A 19,864-nucleotide genomic window follows, 5' to 3' on the forward strand; every position below is an offset into this window, starting at 1 on the left:
CATTATATTCGGTGCAGAAGATGATGAAAATGTTATAAAGATCTTCAGCTGAGTTGTACAATAACCGATAGAATTGTGCAATGAAAAGAAAATTTGGTAAAAGATTTTTGTAGTCCCCCCCCTAAGGGTTTGCTGCAACCCTGACATATGGCACGCTAAGTTTTGGAACACTGTCGGGGGTGTTGGTCATGCGACGTGAAATATTTTTTGTAAATAAGATTTGTTTACCTTTTCAATTTTGGTAAACACGGGTGGTTTTAACACGGCTAGCCAACAGCAACGGAACATAAAATGTGGAAATAGATTTGCAGGCATATATTTATGAGCGGAGGCATTTATTATCTCAAGTTGTATGGTCGAAAATCATAACTTTCTCTGCAAGGTAAGCAAAGTATTGAAATAAAAATAAGTGGCATGATTTTAACACATGCAATGTATTTTATTTCGGCATTTTCAGAACCCGAAGGGTGTAACACTTCGAAACAACTAGAGAGAAAATGTGTGGCCTTTTGCAGCCCGGTTCAAACTACTTCGAGGTCTGGTACATCCGAGGCGATTAGTGGTCGTGAAGTTAGGAAATATTAGATCGTTAGGTGGAGAAGAAATAGTTCGTTGCCAATTTTTGCTTGCCGTTACATTGCAATCGTACATTGCAATCAAAGCGATTCCGCACAGACCAGATGCTCGGTAGTAACCCGATAATTCAATTTATCATATATTTAATAAAATATAAAGACAAAGAAAGCATCCGGTAAACTATAAGTACCTACCAATCAATTTTTGTGATGCAACCAAATGATGACACAGGCTACTGAATTTAAAAACCGGAGGGCTTACCTAGAGGCCAAAGGCTATTACTCTCTTTCAATCAGAAAAGAGTTTGTTCCTACGATCAATGCCACAAAGTGAAACGCTGATAATATGTATGTCGGTAGTGTAGCATAAATGTTAAAAAAAATCATAGGCGAACTTATGTTTGCTCCGTATCAGTTTATGTTTTATGCTCATTTTGCACACTCACTACATTGCATTTTAAAGACTATTTTCGGACACCATGGCGTTGTGTTGCATTATAATAACGGAACTATACATTCCCTATAATGACGATCAGGTTTATGTACATTCCATTCAACGAGGGATAACGATGGAGAATGAAGTGATAAATATGATCCTTGTTAGGTTGAATAGTGTTCTTGGTGCATTCCAAGCAAGCGGCATAGTTTACAAACCAGTTATGTAATTGAAGTACACATTGAATACTTACGCTAGTAAAACGGAACATATACTGAACTGCAGAGTCAATACGTGTCGAAATCTTTTATGGGTAGAAAAAGGCTAGCGTTATGGTTAGTGCTTGTAAAAGTAATTTCGGCCGAATTGGTACTTATTTTAAAATGTAAAAGCAAGTTTTCTACAAGTGGCACTCAGTTTCAATTGTACAGTTTCATATTAACAGTAATCATTTTCTACAATTGTAAACTCGTCACAGCTATCACATGACGTCATATCGCATTCGTTACAACAGATCTCTTGAAGCTTGCCGTATCCATTTCGATCGATCAATCCGTACTTATCTCTGGTAATTATGATTCTCGGTGAACCTCAGCAGTTCCACACAGCACCGAGATTTTTTAATTTACGGATTTTGACGAAACAGCAAATTGTCATTAAAACAAACTGCGAACACTGGTCGCAAGATCATTGTACGACCAGACGTCGGGAGTATTATGTACCCAAAACCTATAGTCTAGTTTTTACTAAGTCAGCGGCAAGTGTCCCCTCACCTAACGTAAGGCGTCAATGTCTCCATCACTTCAGTAAGGGAAATCTCTTTTAGATTTCCAAATGATCGTTTGGACGATCAAGTGCCAGCCAAAAGTAAATGTAAACGCACTCCGAAAGTATGAGCATGACCCCCGATCCTATAATACACTTGCTGAAAAATGTTATAGAATGAATAATGGTACAGATGAATGATACTATGTATAAATTACATTTGCATAAGACATTCTTGCCCTGTACTGGTTTTTTACCTGTTCCATTCGAAGTGGTTTGCTCGTATGAACTCATACAATACAATTTCATTCGATATTTTCGAGTTATCGAGTAACCCTGAGATGGAAATGATTTTCCAAACCGATATCGCTTTTTCACCCGTACCGGGGCGTGCTAATTATATGTACTATTATATGTACCTGCTTTATGTATGTGCTAATTATATGTACTCATATGTATGTAATTTGATGAGTGAACTTTTCCGCTGTTTGTTTCCGCTATCTCCTGAGAGAGGTCCCCTTATGAGTCGCTACCTAAAAGAGGAAAGATAAACTTAATTAATCATAATAGCTAAGTTGTAGATCGCTTGTGGTTTGTTTCGAGCCCTAGGGCTACTTATAAATATTTCAAACAAATCAGAATGAGATTCGTGCTAACTGTAAACTAATAAAACATCTTGTAACAATACTGACCTGGAATGTTTGTCAATCATTGATTGTGCGATCATCCGTGGTGTGGTTGGCTTTGGAGGCTGGATCGTACCGTATTACATCGTCATATTGTTACAGCTTTGGGTTCGCTAATCCCCTTTTCCTTAATCCGTTGTCCGTTAATCCTTCGTGAACGTTTCGAACCAGACCAAATTATATTTGCGATGTTCGGCCTGCTACTTGATTACTGTAAGGATTCTTCATTTTGTTAATAAAATAGGTTTGATTGGGCCTCATACGGTCCGGTGAATTAAAAAATATATTGTACAGCTAATGCCTTCGGGAGCAGTACCCTGCACAATGGATATAAAATAAAAGGAAAGAAATAAAAAAAATGTAATGCCCCCGATCCTGTTAGTATATGATGGTCTATAGGAGACATCATATTCCAGCCAGCACCACGTGGAGGTAGGATACGGAGTTCCAAGATAGAGGACGTTTTACATTTAAAATTTAAAAATAATTAATACATCCTCTTCTTGGCATTAGCCAGCCAGCTTGAAAGAAATTATTGAATTAAAAATGTATTTGGAAGTAAAAATGAAAAAATTCGGAAAACTTACGCTTGATCCGGACCGATCTTGATGGCGTGCATATTACCTGATGATTAAAAAGGAAAATAAAGAAGTTACACAATTTTTACACTCTCATTAGTTTGTGAGAATCATTAACATATATCACAATTCGGCATGAACAACGTAAGGTGAGATAAGTTATTATACCATGATCGCTTTTAGATATTGGCTATCGAACACTTACGCAAAATCTTGAACAGCTTTGATGGCCTGCAACACACTCAGGAAGCTGTTCTGGTTCTGCCGTTTCATTTCATACTCGCGTATGTACTTAATCAGCACTCCTCGCTTTGTGCCTTTGGATCGAATAAAGGGCTTAACCCAGCGCCACAAATTTTCGATATTTTGTGTGTGCACAAAAGGATCGCTTGGGTCCACAAAATTTTGCGAGTGGTTTATGGTTTCGTGAATAAAACCGTGCTGATCAATACCATTATATGCACGCCAACCATCGGTCACGATCGTTGTACCGGGAGCCACATGCTGGTTGATGATCCGGTGTAGTGTTGCAGCATCACGTTGCTCAACCAGCTCCAAAAAAATTTCTCGCGTTTCGCGACAGATGCCGCCAACCACCCAGACTTGGTTGTTGGCTGAGACGCGACCGCGATTGTATTTCCTTTTGGTGAGGACGGATTCGTCAATTTCGACGGTTAATCCATCCCCACCAATTTGCCCCTGGCTGCATTCAAAATGTTCTGCGGTTACTTCCCGCAGAATTGAAAACCACTTCGCAATGGCACTCTTGCCTGCTCCACACTCGGCTGCAGCGCTGGATCGCTTAGTATCCCGCGACCATTCATACGTTATCTCTATCAACTTAGATAGAGATAAACGGGAATTTTTGAAAATGCTGTCCGTACGGACAGTACACTCCCACCCCGTGCAGCTCGATGTAGGCTTGCAAATCCACTTGCACGAATTTGCCTTCCTAGTTGTTTTCAGTTTCATCCGGCGATTGCACTTGTTGCACAATTGAACGGATGGTAAAATTTCCGCTTCCTGCAGCAACCGAACCAAACGCTGCTCGTCCTCAGTTATCTTCTTCAGCTCGGTCAAGCTTTTCACAGCGGCCAAAACTTCCATTATTATCACTTAATTTTCTCTTCCAAAACGCATCCAATTTTAATCTGTAAAGTGTATCCAATACCGTGGTATGTTTATACTAGACAGTGCTTTCGCGCCAATTCAACACATTTGTGTAAAACGTACGATATATTTGTATTATTCAGTTGGATAGTATAGGTACCTAAATTGGCGCGAAAGCACTGTCTAGTATAAACATACCACGGTATTGGATACACTTTACAGATTAAAATTGGATGCGTTTTGGAAGAGAAAATTAAGTGATAATAATGGAAGTTTTGGCCGCTGTGAAAAGCTTGACCGAGCTGAAGAAGATAACTGAGGACGAGCAGCGTTTGGTTCGGTTGCTGCAGGAAGCGGAAATTTTACCATCCGTTCAATTGTGCAACAAGTGCAATCGCCGGATGAAACTGAAAACAACTAGGAAGGCAAATTCGTGCAAGTGGATTTGCAAGCCTACATCGAGCTGCACGGGGTGGGAGTGTACTGTCCGTACGGACAGCATTTTCAAAAATTCCCGTTTATCTCTATCTAAGTTGATAGAGATAACGTATGAATGGTCGCGGGATACTAAGCGATCCAGCGCTGCAGCCGAGTGTGGAGCAGGCAAGAGTGCCATTGCGAAGTGGTTTTCAATTCTGCGGGAAGTAACCGCAGAACATTTTGAATGCAGCCAGGGGCAAATTGGTGGGGATGGATTAACCGTCGAAATTGACGAATCCGTCCTCACCAAAAGGAAATACAATCGCGGTCGCGTCTCAGCCAACAACCAAGTCTGGGTGGTTGGCGGCATCTGTCGCGAAACGCGAGAAATTTTTTTGGAGCTGGTTGAGCAACGTGATGCTGCAACACTACACCGGATCATCAACCAGCATGTGGCTCCCGGTACAACGATCGTGACCGATGGTTGGCGTGCATATAATGGTATTGATCAGCACGGTTTTATTCACGAAACCATAAACCACTCGCAAAATTTTGTGGACCCAAGCGATCCTTTTGTGCACACACAAAATATCGAAAATTTGTGGCGCTGGGTTAAGCCCTTTATTCGATCCAAAGGCACAAAGCGAGGAGTGCTGATTAAGTACATACGCGAGTATGAAATGAAACGGCAGAACCAGAACAGCTTCCTGAGTGTGTTGCAGGCCATCAAAGCTGTTCAAGATTTTGCGTAAGTGTTCGATAGCCAATATCTAAAAGCGATCATGGTATAATAACTTATCTCACCTTACGTTGTTCATGCCGAATTGTGATATATGTTAATGATTCTCACAAACTAATGAGAGTGTAAAAATTGTGTAACTTCTTTATTTTCCTTTTTAATCATCAGGTAATATGCACGCCATCAAGATCGGTCCGGATCAAGCGTAAGTTTTCCGAATTTTTTCATTTTTACTTCCAAATACATTTTTAATTCAATAATTTCTTTCAAGCTGGCTGGCTAATGCCAAGAAGAGGATGTATTAATTATTTTTAAATTTTAAATGTAAAACGTCCTCTATCTTGGAACTCCGTATCCTACCTCCACGTGGTGCTGGCTGGAATATGATGTCTCCTATAGACCATCATATACTAACAGGATCGGGGGCATTACATTTTTTTTATTTCTTTCCTTTTATTTTATATCCATTGTGCAGGGTACTGCTCCCGAAGGCATTAGCTGTACAATATATTTTTTAATTCACCGGACCGTATGAGGCCCAATCAAACCTATTTTATTAACAAAATGAAGAATCCTTACAGTAATCAAGTAGCAGGCCGAACATCGCAAATATAATTTGGTCTGGTTCGAAACGTTCACGAAGGATTAACGGACAACGGATTAAGGAAAAGGGGATTAGCGAACCCAAAGCTGTAACAATATGACGATGTAATACGGTACGATCCAGCCTCCAAAGCCAACCACACCACGGATGATCGCACAATCAATGATTGACAAACATTCCAGGTCAGTATTGTTACAAGATGTTTTATTAGTTTACAGTTAGCACGAATCTCATTCTGATTTGTTTGAAATATTTATAAGTAGCCCTAGGGCTCGAAACAAACCACAAGCGATCTACAACTTAGCTATTATGATTAATTAAGTTTATCTTTCCTCTTTTAGGTAGCGACTCATAAGGGGACCTCTCTCAGGAGATAGCGGAAACAAACAGCGGAAAAGTTCACTCATCAAATTACATACATATGAGTACATATAATTAGCACATACATAAAGCAGGTACATATAATAGTACATATAATTAGCACGCCCCGGTACGGGTGAAAAAGCGATATCGGTTTGGAAAATCATTTCCATCTCAGGGTTACTCGATAACTCGAAAATATCGAATGAAATTGTATTGTATGAGTTCATACGAGCAAACCACTTCGAATGGAACAGGTAAAAAACCAGTACAGGGCAAGAATGTCTTATGCAAATGTAATTTATACATAGTATCATTCATCTGTACCATTATTCATTCTATAACATTTTTCAGCAAGTGTATTATAGGATCGGGGGTCATGCTCATACTTTCGGAGTGCGTTTACATTTACTTTTGGCTGGCACTTGATCGTCCAAACGATCATTTGGAAATCTAAAAGAGATTTCCCTTACTGAAGTGATGGAGACATTGACGCCTTACGTTAGGTGAGGGGACACTTGCCGCTGACTTAGTAAAAACTAGACTATAGGTTTTGGGTACATAATACTCCCGACGTCTGGTCGTACAATGATCTTGCGACCAGTGTTCGCAGTTTGTTTTAATGACAATTTGCTGTTTCGTCAAAATCCGTAAATTAAAAAATCTCGGTGCTGTGTGGAACTGCTGAGGTTCACCGAGAATCATAATTACCAGAGATAAGTACGGATTGATCGATCGAAATGGATACGGCAAGCTTCAAGAGATCTGTTGTAACGAATGCGATATGACGTCATGTGATAGCTGTGACGAGTTTACAATTGTAGAAAATGATTACTGTTAATATGAAACTGTACAATTGAAACTGAGTGCCACTTGTAGAAAACTTGCTTTTACATTTTAAAATAAGTACCAATTCGGCCGAAATTACTTTTACAAGCACTAACCATAACGCTAGCCTTTTTCTACCCATAAAAGATTTCGACACGTATTGACTCTGCAGTTCAGTATATGTTCCGTTTTACTAGCGTAAGTATTCAATGTGTACTTCAATTACATAACTGGTTTGTAAACTATGCCGCTTGCTTGGAATGCACCAAGAACACTATTCAACCTAACAAGGATCATATTTATCACTTCATTCTCCATCGTTATCCCTCGTTGAATGGAATGTACATAAACCTGATCGTCATTATAGGGAATGTATAGTTCCGTTATTATAATGCAACACAACGCCATGGTGTCCGAAAATAGTCTTTAAAATGCAATGTAGTGAGTGTGCAAAATGAGCATAAAACATAAACTGATACGGAGCAAACATAAGTTCGCCTATGATTTTTTTTAACATTTATGCTACACTACCGACATACATATTATCAGCGTTTCACTTTGTGGCATTGATCGTAGGAACAAACTCTTTTCTGATTGAAAGAGAGTAATAGCCTTTGGCCTCTAGGTAAGCCCTCCGGTTTTTAAATTCAGTAGCCTGTGTCATCATTTGGTTGCATCACAAAAATTGATTGGTAGGTACTTATAGTTTACCGGATGCTTTCTTTGTCTTTATATTTTATTAAATATATGATAAATTGAATTATCGGGTTACTACCGAGCATCTGGTCTGTGCGGAATCGCTTTGATTGCAATGTACGATTGCAATGTAACGGCAAGCAAAAATTGGCAACGAACTATTTCTTCTCCACCTAACGATCTAATATTTCCTAACTTCACGACCACTAATCGCCTCGGATGTACCAGACCTCGAAGTAGTTTGAACCGGGCTGCAAAAGGCCACACATTTTCTCTCTAGTTGTTTCGAAGTGTTACACCCTTCGGGTTCTGAAAATGCCGAAATAAAATACATTGCATGTGTTAAAATCATGCCACTTATTTTTATTTCAATACTTTGCTTACCTTGCAGAGAAAGTTATGATTTTCGACCATACAACTTGAGATAATAAATGCCTCCGCTCATAAATATATGCCTGCAAATCTATTTCCACATTTTATGTTCCGTTGCTGTTGGCTAGCCGTGTTAAAACCACCCGTGTTTACCAAAATTGAAAAGGTAAACAAATCTTATTTACAAAAAATATTTCACGTCGCATGACCAACACCCCCGACAGTGTTCCAAAACTTAGCGTGCCATATGTCAGGGTTGCAGCAAACCCTTAGGGGGGGGACTACAAAAATCTTTTACCGAAAATTTTAATAATTGTATTAATTACATCATCCATCTCAACAATGGTATCGTGTAACGTCGTCTTTCATGGCCGCACAACTTGTCACTGTGCGTCTGTTCTGAGTCAGTTGTTTAGATTCATGCGCTGGAAAAACATTACGCGATAATAACAGATACAGCAAACAGTGGGGTGTACGATTTCACGAACATATTGCCGAATTTTCAGTGTTTATTCTGCGTGTCCACATCGCATCATGGCAGAAAATCAAGACACAATCAAAGAAAAGGACAGTCCGGCCGATGGTGTGCCACAGCTAGATCTGACTAAAACGTCGAAACAGATTTATTTTGAGCTGCTGCGAACATGGGTCTATCATGCGGAGATGCAAAACCATCTGCACGCTCACTTTCCGTACTATTTGATGAGCAACTATCCGCAGCTGTTTCAACTGAACGCTGCAGGTAGCGTACCGTCGGCAGTTCCCGGCATGGGATCCTTCCTGACCGGTATTCCTACAACGACCGGGGGTAGTACGACGACTGGGATTAATTCATCCGGTGCCCCAACAGCACAGGGACAAAATGCAACCTCAAATCGAGGACGGAACGAAACGGTCGATCCAACCCGACCGGACGATGGTAAGGGAATTTCATTGCTGGAACAGTACAAAGGTTATGGAAAATAAATCGTTGTTTATCCTACATTTTTGCAGCTATCAATCGCCACGGTGGTTACGAGTACGTCATTGCTCCGCTTTGGAAACGATTTGCCGCTGAAGCCATCGATATTGCGATAATATTTCTGCTTAAGATAATGACAACACTGGCGTTTATAGATGCGTTTGAAATCGATCTGTAAGTGCACCTCCGTTGCTGACGCACGTTTAATCTTTCATGTTACCTAACTGGACGATAAAACGCTGATAATCGTGTCCGTGATTTAAACAGCACATGTTTTATCACTCTTCTACTGACTGCATTTGTAAAATATGCTTTCCTTTTGGTATTTCTTCCCAGCTTGTACATGGACCTGGACGCGATTCGCAACTCGTTCGAGGAAGATTACACCGAGCTGTTATCATTCACCTCGGAGCTAATATTTCTGGAGATAGGCATCAAGATTGCGGTATGCATCTACGAAGCGGTATGGACGGCACACGTACAGGTGATACCGGGCAGTGCAACACCCGGCAAGATGTTGATGGGTTTGCGAATCGTTTATGCCGAATCGGTAGCTGTGCTGGAACCACAGCCCCAGCCCGGTTTGCTAAGCAATCAGATACCACTCAGGGCGCTACTGTATCCGGGCACCACACCAAGCTTTGGCCGTGCGTTTGCCCGAGCCGTCGTGAAGAATGTTGTGATAGCATTTTTCTTTCCCATGTGTCTGCTGCTGCTGTGCTTCCGACAGAATCGTTCCATCTACGACGTCATGACAAAGACGGTCGTGGTGGAAGACAATCCCAATCCGGTGCTAAGAAGGCGCTAGAGGCAGGAAGTGAATTGTAAATGGCTGTGGAAGAACCCAGTACCAAAAGAGTTTTTTCTTTCTTTCATGAATAATATCATCGCAAAACCAAGGGAAAGGTTTTGGAGCACATTTCGTGTTCGCTGATAAGAGTAAGGTAAAATTTTCAGTTAACCAAATACAAAACAATCCACTATGGTGAAGAGTTACGCTGATACTATAAATGTAATAAATGTGCAAAAAGTATAGGAGCAGGCACCGTTTACAAAATGGTTTTGCATCAGCACAGTACATGCAACTTAGCTTTATTACTTCTTCCTGATACATTATTTTAACCTTTACCGACAATTAACTATTGTGGAGGAGTTTTGTTTCGTTTCTTCTTTTCGATCTCGGACGGATTTTTGATCGCAACGGTAAACTCTTCCCTAAAGTCCTGTCCAATCGTGAACTGTTTGTTGATTTTGAGATACGGTCCCAGCACGTCTGTAAGCGATGAAAAAGAATTGGTTAATTAGAACAATATTTGTTTTAGAGAAATTCAATCATTCATATTCACTGTTCATCGATGGCCAATCAGGTACATCTTGCGCCTCCGGCTTTCCATGGATGGCGAACGATGTCCATAAGTCAACCATTCGCTTCGCAACGGTTGTATCCTGCTCGTTAAGATTAGCAGCCATCGGTGGATAAGGGAAGAGATACATCAGATCGTTCGAATGATGTACCCCACCATCGAACGGTATGGCCGAAGTGTCACCACCGTAACCGAAGCGAGTATGTTCCCCAGCGTAATCAAAACTGTACAGATATGTCTGCTCCGGAAGATACATCGCATTATTCTGGGCCATCTTTAACACGGGTCCTTTAATCAGAACATCTGCCGTGTGCTGAAGTGTGTGTGGATGTAGTAAATACTTAATTAGTCGACTTGAACCCATATACACTAAAACTTTCACCTACATCACAGAAGCCAGCAAGAAGCTTTCTCAAATCACCGGATGCGAGCTGCTCGTGTGTGAAGAACTTTGCCATGGTAAGCGTACGAATGGTACAGGAAGGATCGTCCACTCCGAGCACCTGGTTCACCTCGTCCACCATCCGATGGATGGTGATGTGTGGGTCACCGATTAGTTTCTTATACAGCAGTATGTTAAACACTTCCAGAAATGCGAACGTTCCATCGTGCCGTGTGACACCGGTAAGAAGTGGCATATTTTTCCGTCCTCCACCTTTGCGCATGATGAAGTAAGGATTCTCCGGAAACAGACCATTGGGATCGTTAAACACCATCCGTGCACCACCGATCGTATCCGTACCGTTCGGTGTTCGAAGTCGCTAAACCCGAGAACGGAACAAAGTTTGCAAATTCATTTGAATTCCCTGCAAGAATTCATCACAAAACATCGTTGCGTTACTTACGTAATGTTGGGTGAAAGCTTTCATCAAACTAAAGATGTCCAGTTGCATCAGAAATCGTTCTACGTCCTCGAGCGGTGCCTTACGATCGAAACCAGCAAACCCAGCAATATCACGACAGTTACGCTCCGGACTGCGATCCCACACCCAAGAACCGTGACAGTTGCCCGATTGCAATATTAAGCGACCGAACAGCTTCTCCGTGTCCACTAGCGGGCTGTACGTCATGCTTGAAACCATCGCGGCACCGGACGACTGTGCCATAGCCGTTACCTGCTGTGGATCACCTCCAAAATGGCTGATGTACTTCTGGACCCACTCGAATGCTAACACCACATCCATTATGCCGGCATTACCCGGAATCTGTTTAGTATTGGAGCATAAAAACCCAAGTGCTCCCAAACGATACTGAGGCACCACCAGTACGACATCCTTCTCCATGATGTAGTTCGGTGGATAGTGATATATCGCACCATCGTAAAACCCGCCACCATGCACATACACTATGACCGGTTTGCGGCTATTAAAGTCCTTCGTGAACACACTCAAATTGATACAGTCCTCCAGATTCTCTGCCTTTTGTTCGTCCGTCAATAGCTTCATGCGTTTGTACACTGGTGAGCCAAGCTTCGGTTCCGACACATCCAGCACACCGTCCCACGGTTCTACCGGAACTGGTGGTTTAAAACGACGCTCACCCATAGCCGGTTCGGCGTAACGTACGTTTAGAAACTGGTAAATATTCACACCCGTCCAGGCACCGCGTGTGGTGGAACCTTTCAGTTTACCCAATCCCGGTAGCTCCACTATGGGATGGTCCGTTGGTTTATCAGTGGATCCTCCCTCCATTGTGGATAGCTTCCTAACGTTGCCCCACACACGCAACAGCCCGTCACCGTTACCAACGGTCAGACGACGTCCCGGTAGGAGCAGTAGTGTTCTGCTGATGGTAGCCATTGGATAACTGACTACGGTTCCGTAATTTAGCCATTGCTCGTGCGTCTGATCGTCGACAATTTTTTTGTGAGTTGGCAAAAAAAAAAAAATATTTCGCGAATCTGCACGCTTAAGACGATTAGCGTTGTCCGAGCGATAAGCAATGGCGTGGAATTTTGGCCACACTTGGATATGTTGTTACGGTTTTCCCTTTTGCTCGTGTTGCACGCATTCGATGCGTTGTTTTTGTTTGGCCGTTTATGGACGGTTTGATAAAAGGATATCAATGGTTTTTGGGAGTGGGGAACACAATAAAAGACTTACCAAAATCTGTGGTCAGACAGTCAGACAATGCGGTCATACCAAACACAAGCGTGTTAACAAAAAAACAGCGCGGTAAAAACTAAAAATTGTTTTAGTTTTAATTTTGAAAACAAACGGAACGCGTTACGTGTAAGTGTTTTGCATACTTTCGGGCGCATAAACGTAACGCTTGGAAACCCTTTTCCCCTAAGAGAGAGTGTAAGTTTTTCGTTGAATGATGCAACAATTGAAATGTTTACGAAAGGTGTTTTCTTATCAAAGAACTAAATTCTTATTTATATCATTTGTACAAAATATTTATAATTTATGTTGCCTAGGTCGGTTAGAGTTGTGTTTGTTTTAAAAGTGAAATACTAGTTCTATAGTTTTATATAAAGTTAAAAGTTAAATAAAAATTTGTTGTAGAAAGTAGAAATAGCCAATCAAAAAGCTTTCATCAAATGTTTCAGTTAGGCTTAGGTCTGGATTCCATTTGGATGTTTCCAACTTAAACACTGGAACGCTTTTAGGAGGAAAGAGATACGCTGAACGCGTACGCGGTGGGATCAAAAATGAATGATCTACTATGAGCAGTTAAAATTCAAATGGATCTATGAGTATGACCAATGATTTTTATTTTTTTAAACTTAAACTAAATCATAAACTAAAACTAATATTTGTACAGCGTGTTTGAGTCTTTGGACGAAAGGCTTCAATAGACCAGTTGAATTGATCGTTGATTTTATTTAAGTTTTGTTTATTTCAACTAAAGTAAAGATCCTAAAACATCTAATAAATGCTTAAAGCTACACTTAATTATTTTTCCTTTTATCGTTACAAACGCTGTTTTGCTTCAGTTTGCAAAACAAAATATTTCTTTTCAAACCTTTGCCGTGGGAAAAGTGCGTACTGATATATAGCAGAAGTTTCTTGTTGAAACCTTTATCATATAATCTGCATTATCAGCGTCCATCGATGGGATCGTGATACCTTCGTCGAGAATAGATAACTTCTACACGACTCGACAATATCCTACAAAGTGGAGCCGTCCACCTGAAATGCCCGAGAAGGTAACGGGTGGGTTTGGGGTGTATTGTTTATGTTACTGCCATTTATCTTAGCTACTGGAGTTGTTTCTTTTTTTGTTTTTGGTATGGTTTGTGTTCCAACGTGTATGTTTGTTGGTTTTATCGGAAGATATCCCAAAGTGGATTAAAAATCGCTACACCCGTTGTTGCTGTTGGGCTAGATTCCGCCGGATTAGTTCGTCCTGATGTGCGGTGGCGGTATTGTTGCCTTGTCCAGGGTATTTTTGTACGGGGGATTCTTTTTGCTGCTGCTGCTGCCGCTGCCGCCTTGCAGCGTCAGCGTTGACCGTGAATTCGTCCAGGAAGTTGTTGCCTACCGTTAGCTGCCGGTCTAGGTGAACGTACGGGCCGAATATCTCTGTTCAAAACAAGTGAGCAATGAGTCACATTGGATTAGTGCCGTGCAGGGGGAGAATTTATGCTACAAGTTTACTTACGATTAAATGGAGGCCAATGTGGAAGGTCTTGTGCTTTCGGTGCACCGTCCACAATGAACGATGTCCACAGGTCAACCATTTTCTTCGCCATCATGGTGTCCTGTTCGTTAAGCTGGGCAGCCGTTGGTGGATAAGGGAATAGGTACAGCAGATCGTTCGTATGATGTACACCACCATCGAAGGGAATGTGGCGAATGTCCTGATCGTAGCCGAAACGGGTGTGCTCACCACGATAGTCGAAGGAATACACAAACGTTTGATCCGGTGTATGTCTGCTGTTGTACTGTGCTAACCGAAGTACACTTGACTTGATCAGATGCATTCCACAAAGCTGTTAAACAGTGTGCAAAAATAGATTTATATAACAGGAACCAAAAAAAATGTCTAAATCCCCCAACTCACATCGATCAATCCTGGAACCATCTTCAAGATGTCTCCGTTGGCGGCTGCCTCCATGTCCAACATACTCTTCACAGCAAGCGGCGTAACGGAGCAGGACACCTCTACCGTACCGAGAATTCGCTGTATTTCCTCGATCACATCAAACCGTAGAAAGTCCTTCTTGTCGTGAAGTTTCAACGCGGTCAAAATGGTAAACACATCTACCAGTGCGAATGTGCCCTCGTCCTTCACCACACCCGTTAGCATGGGAATGTTTTTTCTACCTCCACCGGATTTCATCACCTCGTACGGTGATTTGGGGAAGATTTGCGATGGTCCACCGATCGTCATACGACCACCGGTGCTATTGATTCCTTTATGAAGACCTTGCCACTAATAAAGAATAGCCGAGGAAAGAGGCAAAAATGTGACAATAAAACTGGGGTTAATAAAAAAAGACGTTCCGTACTTACATTGTGGTGCATGAAAGCTTTCAGCAAGGTATACGTATCCACCTCGAGCAGGAACTCTTCGACCTGTTCAAGTGGTGCCTTTGGATCGAAACCAGCCCGTCGTGCAATGTCCCGTGCATTCGTTTCCCCATTATGATCAAACAGCCAGCTACCGAAGGCAGCACCGGAGTGTAGAATAATCTTCTGAAAGTATGACTCCTTCAGCGCGGGACTAAACAACAGCGAAGAAAGTATACCAGCACCGGCCGATTGTCCCACGGCCGTCACCTGGTCGGGATCTCCCCCGAACTGGGTGATATGCTTCTGTACCCATTCGAACGCAAGCAGCACATCCATAATGGCCGCATTACCGGGAATGGTGTCCGTTTTGGTTGCAAGAAATCCAAGCGGTCCTAGTCGATACTGTGGCACAACTAGCACAATATCCTTCTCGAGCAGATATTCGGGAGGATGCTGCGCCGCACTACCACTGTAGAAACCACCGCCATGAATATAGACGACTACCGGTCGCTTGGCGGTAGTGTCCTTCGTATATATGCACAAGCTGATGCAATCTTCCAGATTGGCTGTCAGCTGATCTTTGGGAAGTTTTTTAAGATCTCCATAGCAGGGAGCTCCACGACCTCGTACGGATACATCCTGTACACCATCCCACGGTTGTACGGGTATCGGTGCCTTAAAGCGGTTCTTTCCTACTGCTGGTTCCGCGTACCGTACGTTGAGATACTGCTGGATCGGTGCTCCAGTCCAAGCACTTTTAGTGTACGAACCTTTCAGTTTACCAAGCCCGGGAAGTTCCACAATCGGTTCACCATCAGTGCAGAAGGTACGATTGTTGGTTACACCACACAAAGCCACACGGACAAACTTTTCCTGCGTGCAATGGCGTACAGGTAGTTGTCTCAACAATTTCAGCATTATTATCGCGTACTGAACAACTTCGGACAGAAAAGTACAATTTTTGCACGTTAATAGATCACTCACTAAATTTTATTTCCTCACAATTCTCACACTTCTAGGACCGTTTCACCTTTTGTTCACCTTGGTTCGTCTTTTTTGCTAGATATAATTAGTTCCGCGGTCACCTTCCAACTAATCAAATTTTCGACCCAGGCGCACGGTTTTAAGTAAATCTTATTTTGACCGGATCGTGCGATGAAGATGATGATGTGTTAGTTTGTTATCTATAACAGGGGTCCATTGAAATAAACTATGGAATCCGATATCCATTTTATCGTGCCCTGCAAAACCAATACCTTCTAGCGTATGTGAATATGGATTCTCATTTGATTAGGGAATGAAAACAAAAACAAAAACATCGCACAACTTTACTCAACTCATTTGACAAAAAAAAACATCGCACGAAAGACAAAAAAAAAATTTGGTAGGGAGGAATTCCCTTGTCCATATTTCTCCTGAATGTTTTACATGCGTAGGATTGTAACGTGGAACTCTTCGTGCTTCCTGTGTATCCGTAACGGTAGTTCCGTTTTTCCATTCCTCAAGCTTAACGCGGTATGGAATCGGCTTAAAATCATCGCGAGTTATTCCATAATTTTGGCAAGCTATTAGTAAGCACCCCAAACATGCTTGTTATCTATTGCGTTCCATTCAAAATTTGGCCGGTAGTATTTCGTGCAGCTCATTCGCAACCTCAATTCCTGATTAGGAACGTGTGGCGCATTTTATTTTGGGATTAGCAGGATCATTGTATCAGCCTGGCGAGACTGTGAGACGATCGCGTCTGGTTCCAATGTCTTGATAGATTACACATTTTGGAGCGCCTTGTTTAATTGGATGACAGTATTAAAAGAGGGCCATTATGCTTGTATCTTGTTGTTTTTTTATATACGTAATAAATATCTATGATGTGTCGTGTGAGCGTTTGCTATTTGTGCAGTAAAGAATGTTTCTTGACATGAGCTCATACGATCAATAGATATCAAACTATTTTTAAATTCGTCTTCAATGATTAAAGCGAAGTTATTTTCAAAGTAGATTAAGCTTTTGATGATCGTTTTTTTTGTTGGTAGATTAGCAAAAGTTGTTTACTCTTAATCAGAAGAGCGTTCAGTGGAAGGTGATAAGATTTAAAAATTTAATTGAAGCTCAATTATGATAAAGAATTTTCTGATTTCTCTCGAAGGCTAACATAGGTTCTCCCTAATCTACTCTTAGCCAAACAAATCTTTCATCCAATTTTTATATGGGTATAAGAGAACTTACCCCCCCGGCTGATCCTTGCAAAATGCAGTGATGAAGAGCACCATTATACACAAGGGGCCGTTAAAACCACAATCAATGCGTTTCAAGAATTCGACGAGCTAAGCAAAAGACCGAATCGATGTAATGGCAAAAAGTGAGGCCACATTCGAACCAAACACCGAGATCCTCAATTAAAGAGACTGGAGACAGTGCAATGGAGGTGGTATAAGAATGATCGATGAGATCAGAACCAAACATACATCCAAGGGAGTGAATTTTTTTTAGCGACACCGAATGAGGAACGCGATCAAAGAGGAAAGAGACATAACACAAAAGGTTGGAGTTTGTGAAGCGTTTAGGTAAGAAACCGTGTTGTTGAGGAATGATCAAACGGTGCAAATAATTTAATGTAAAAGAAATGGAGTATAATCTCCAATGCCTTGGATAAAGCACACAATAGCCCGCGGTATCCAGATACATCACAGATACGCGGTTCCACAGATTACGAAAGGTATTATTAGAATTTGAAGACAATCGGAAAATTTTACAATTGTTGGAGATAACACAGATGAACAACATTTCAAAAAAGTTTGTTTGAAAGTTGTTTGAAAGATCGAATACCTTGACGATGGCCAAGAAGAGAATGTAAATGCTATACTTATGTTTCACCAGTTCGTTGCGAGTTGTGTTTATACTGTAATGAAAATTATTTTTTCCCGGTATTAAATGCATTCAGCACAGTTGCTATATTTCTTAACCCGTTTTGTTGCCATAAGTCTTGTAAATGTGTTCCTTATACGCTTACATATCTTCTAACTCAGCCTTGTAGTAGTGAAGCGGTTCATTGTTTGCCAGCTTCTCACGGATACGATCACAACGGCGATTAGCGACCTGCTTATCCTTGGGACAGGCAAGCGCCAGCTGGCGCCACATGCAATACCCAAAGTTGGACGTTTCCGAGCTGCACTTGCCGGCCTCCCGAGGGTTTTTAGCTGCCTTATCCTTTGCTTCCTTCACACACGTTTCAATGTATCCGGCCAACAGGGGCTGCTGCCAATCGTCCGACGCAAAGTTACTCTTTACGAACTCCATCAGCTTACTTTCGATCAGAGTGCCGTCGTCGTTGATGATTTCTTTCTTCCGTCCAACACACTCCATGGCGCAGATGACATCCATCTTGGTTTTGTTTAATCGTTCACAGGAGAAGAAATCTATCGGTTCGTATGCTACACATGGGATAAATTGGTGATGCTGGTGTAAGTCTGTATATCTTCTTCTCCTGGCCAGTTCGATACTTACTGCCGTCAGCTTTGTTCTTGTTGCGCACTTCCGTGAAGCATTGTTTCTTGATTTCGTGGATTTTGTCCAGATTCTCGTTGTTGGCATCGTTGCAGCACTTGTAACGACGCTTACACTTATCGTCCTGTGCTTCTGACGGTGAGCGACGGAAGCGACCCATCATCGACGGTTCATCGGCTTCGTCGAGTAAATCTTCCAGCAGAACTTCATCTATCGTCAAAGAAATTTAATAAACGGTCTTAGGAAAGAATCCACTTTTAACAAACGATTATTAGCACTTACTGTAGAATGAATCCTTAAAATCGTACCCAACCACAATTCCAATCAAACCGACAAAAACAACCAACTTCAACATTTTCACAAAATCGCCGAAACACTGCACCAAACTGTGAAGATCAGCTCCGTTCTAGAGCTTGTTAGAATTTGATGTTGAAACACTCATCTGGTCACTATATATAGGAAGACCGTTGGAATATAAAACTGCGAAGAAAAGCGACCCTCATGAAGAATTTTGTTCATTACTCCATATTTTGTTCGTGTTATTTCTATGTTTGTGCAGATTATTATGCTTCGCGTTCTTCCAGCTGATGTGGGGACACGCGGATGTGTTGGTGAATCTGGTGGAGGTTGTAGCAAAGTGCTGATTGATTTGTGCAAGATCAAAGATCTTTTTATCGTAGGGGAATAGAGAAGATGAAAAGCGATGTAATATGAGATGCATTAGATCAATATTGAAAAGGTTCAGGATACATGTTTTGTTAAAACAATTGATAATGTCTAAAATGGGTAAAATAAATGTACAATAATGATCATTATATTTTTACTAAAAAAAGATCGATTGTTGAAATATTAATGATCGCAATTATTGAAACATTGTGAATATTAAATTACCATAAAATAAGTTGTATTTTTAGCTTAATATTATGCATTAGATGCTTAGATGCTTTTCCTTTTTTTTGTTCATATTCATTTTGCACATTTTGTGTTCTTGGCTACATCAAAATATGATTGATGATTGATGGGCGTAAGATTCCGAACAAGATTTGGATGTGTACATGCGTGACTGGCTCATCCATTCTGGCTTTGAGATTTTCATTTGGAATCTTCTCAACGGGGTACGGTTTGCGAAACAGAACCAAAAGCAAGTTAAAGCCATTCGTCTATGAACTTATTTTTGCACCATTTGTAAAACTTGCCCTTCCAGTTGATCCAGGTTTTGCGTTTTGTTACGTTTTGTCTGTGGCCAGCAGGTCAATGATCCAGCCAGAATTACCAAACTGGAACCGATATACAAATATTTACACAATAAAACGTAGAAAGTAGAAAAAAAACTTCAATAATCACATAGGTAAATTCGTTACCTGCTCTATACCGGAATTTCGATGCTAATTTCGGAAGTCAACTGA

General features: G+C 41.3%; 2 protein-coding genes and 1 pseudogene across 2 annotated transcripts; 1 reads left to right on the top strand and 2 right to left on the bottom strand.

Moving 5' to 3' along the window:
* The first annotated feature begins 8,543 nt into the window (after positions 1-8,543).
* Positions 8,544-10,208, top strand: LOC125770909 (protein FAM8A1). The gene is made up of 3 exons (XM_049440977.1): positions 8,544-9,088; positions 9,163-9,304; positions 9,467-10,208. Exons 1-3 carry the CDS (start codon positions 8,704-8,706, stop codon positions 9,936-9,938), a joined length of 999 nt encoding a protein of 332 aa, XP_049296934.1. The 5' UTR covers positions 8,544-8,703; the 3' UTR covers positions 9,939-10,208.
* Positions 10,209-10,254: 46 nt separating this feature from the next.
* Positions 10,255-12,614, bottom strand: LOC125770908 (glutactin-like). The gene is made up of 4 exons (XM_049440976.1): positions 11,340-12,614; positions 10,881-11,255; positions 10,477-10,807; positions 10,255-10,403 (listed from the first exon to the last, which is right to left on the bottom strand). The coding sequence occupies exons 1-4, from the start codon at positions 12,291-12,293 to the stop codon at positions 10,270-10,272; spliced, it is 1,794 nt and encodes a 597-aa protein (XP_049296933.1). The 5' UTR covers positions 12,294-12,614; the 3' UTR covers positions 10,255-10,269.
* Positions 12,615-13,279: 665 nt separating this feature from the next.
* On the bottom strand, positions 13,280-19,047 carry LOC125770914 (glutactin-like; annotated as a pseudogene).
* Between the last annotated feature and the right edge of the window lie 817 nt (positions 19,048-19,864).

Source organism: Anopheles funestus, chromosome 3RL (assembly GCF_943734845.2).
Source record: "Anopheles funestus chromosome 3RL, idAnoFuneDA-416_04, whole genome shotgun sequence".
Classification (NCBI taxonomy): Eukaryota; Metazoa; Arthropoda; class Insecta; order Diptera; family Culicidae; genus Anopheles; species Anopheles funestus.

What these genes read in the sequence shown, in the direction of transcription:
- LOC125770908 (XM_049440976.1), bottom strand. Translation starts at nt 12,293, where the DNA reads ATGGCTACCATCAGCAGAACACTACTGCTCCTACCGGGACGTCGTCTG. An exon ending in AAGCTTTCACCCAACATTAC is followed by an intron (nt 11,256 to 11,339) that starts GTAAGTAACGCA and finishes TCTCGGGTTTAG; the next exon opens with CGACTTCGAACACCGAACGG. An exon ending in TTCTTGCTGGCTTCTGTGAT is followed by an intron (nt 10,808 to 10,880) that starts GTAGGTGAAAGT and finishes CACACACTTCAG; the next exon opens with CACACGGCAGATGTTCTGAT.
- LOC125770909 (XM_049440977.1), top strand. Translation starts at nt 8,704, where the DNA reads ATGGCAGAAAATCAAGACACAATCAAAGAAAAGGACAGTCCGGCCGAT. An exon ending in TCCAACCCGACCGGACGATG is followed by an intron (nt 9,089 to 9,162) that starts GTAAGGGAATTT and finishes ACATTTTTGCAG; the next exon opens with CTATCAATCGCCACGGTGGT. An exon ending in GATGCGTTTGAAATCGATCT is followed by an intron (nt 9,305 to 9,466) that starts GTAAGTGCACCT and finishes ATTTCTTCCCAG; the next exon opens with CTTGTACATGGACCTGGACG.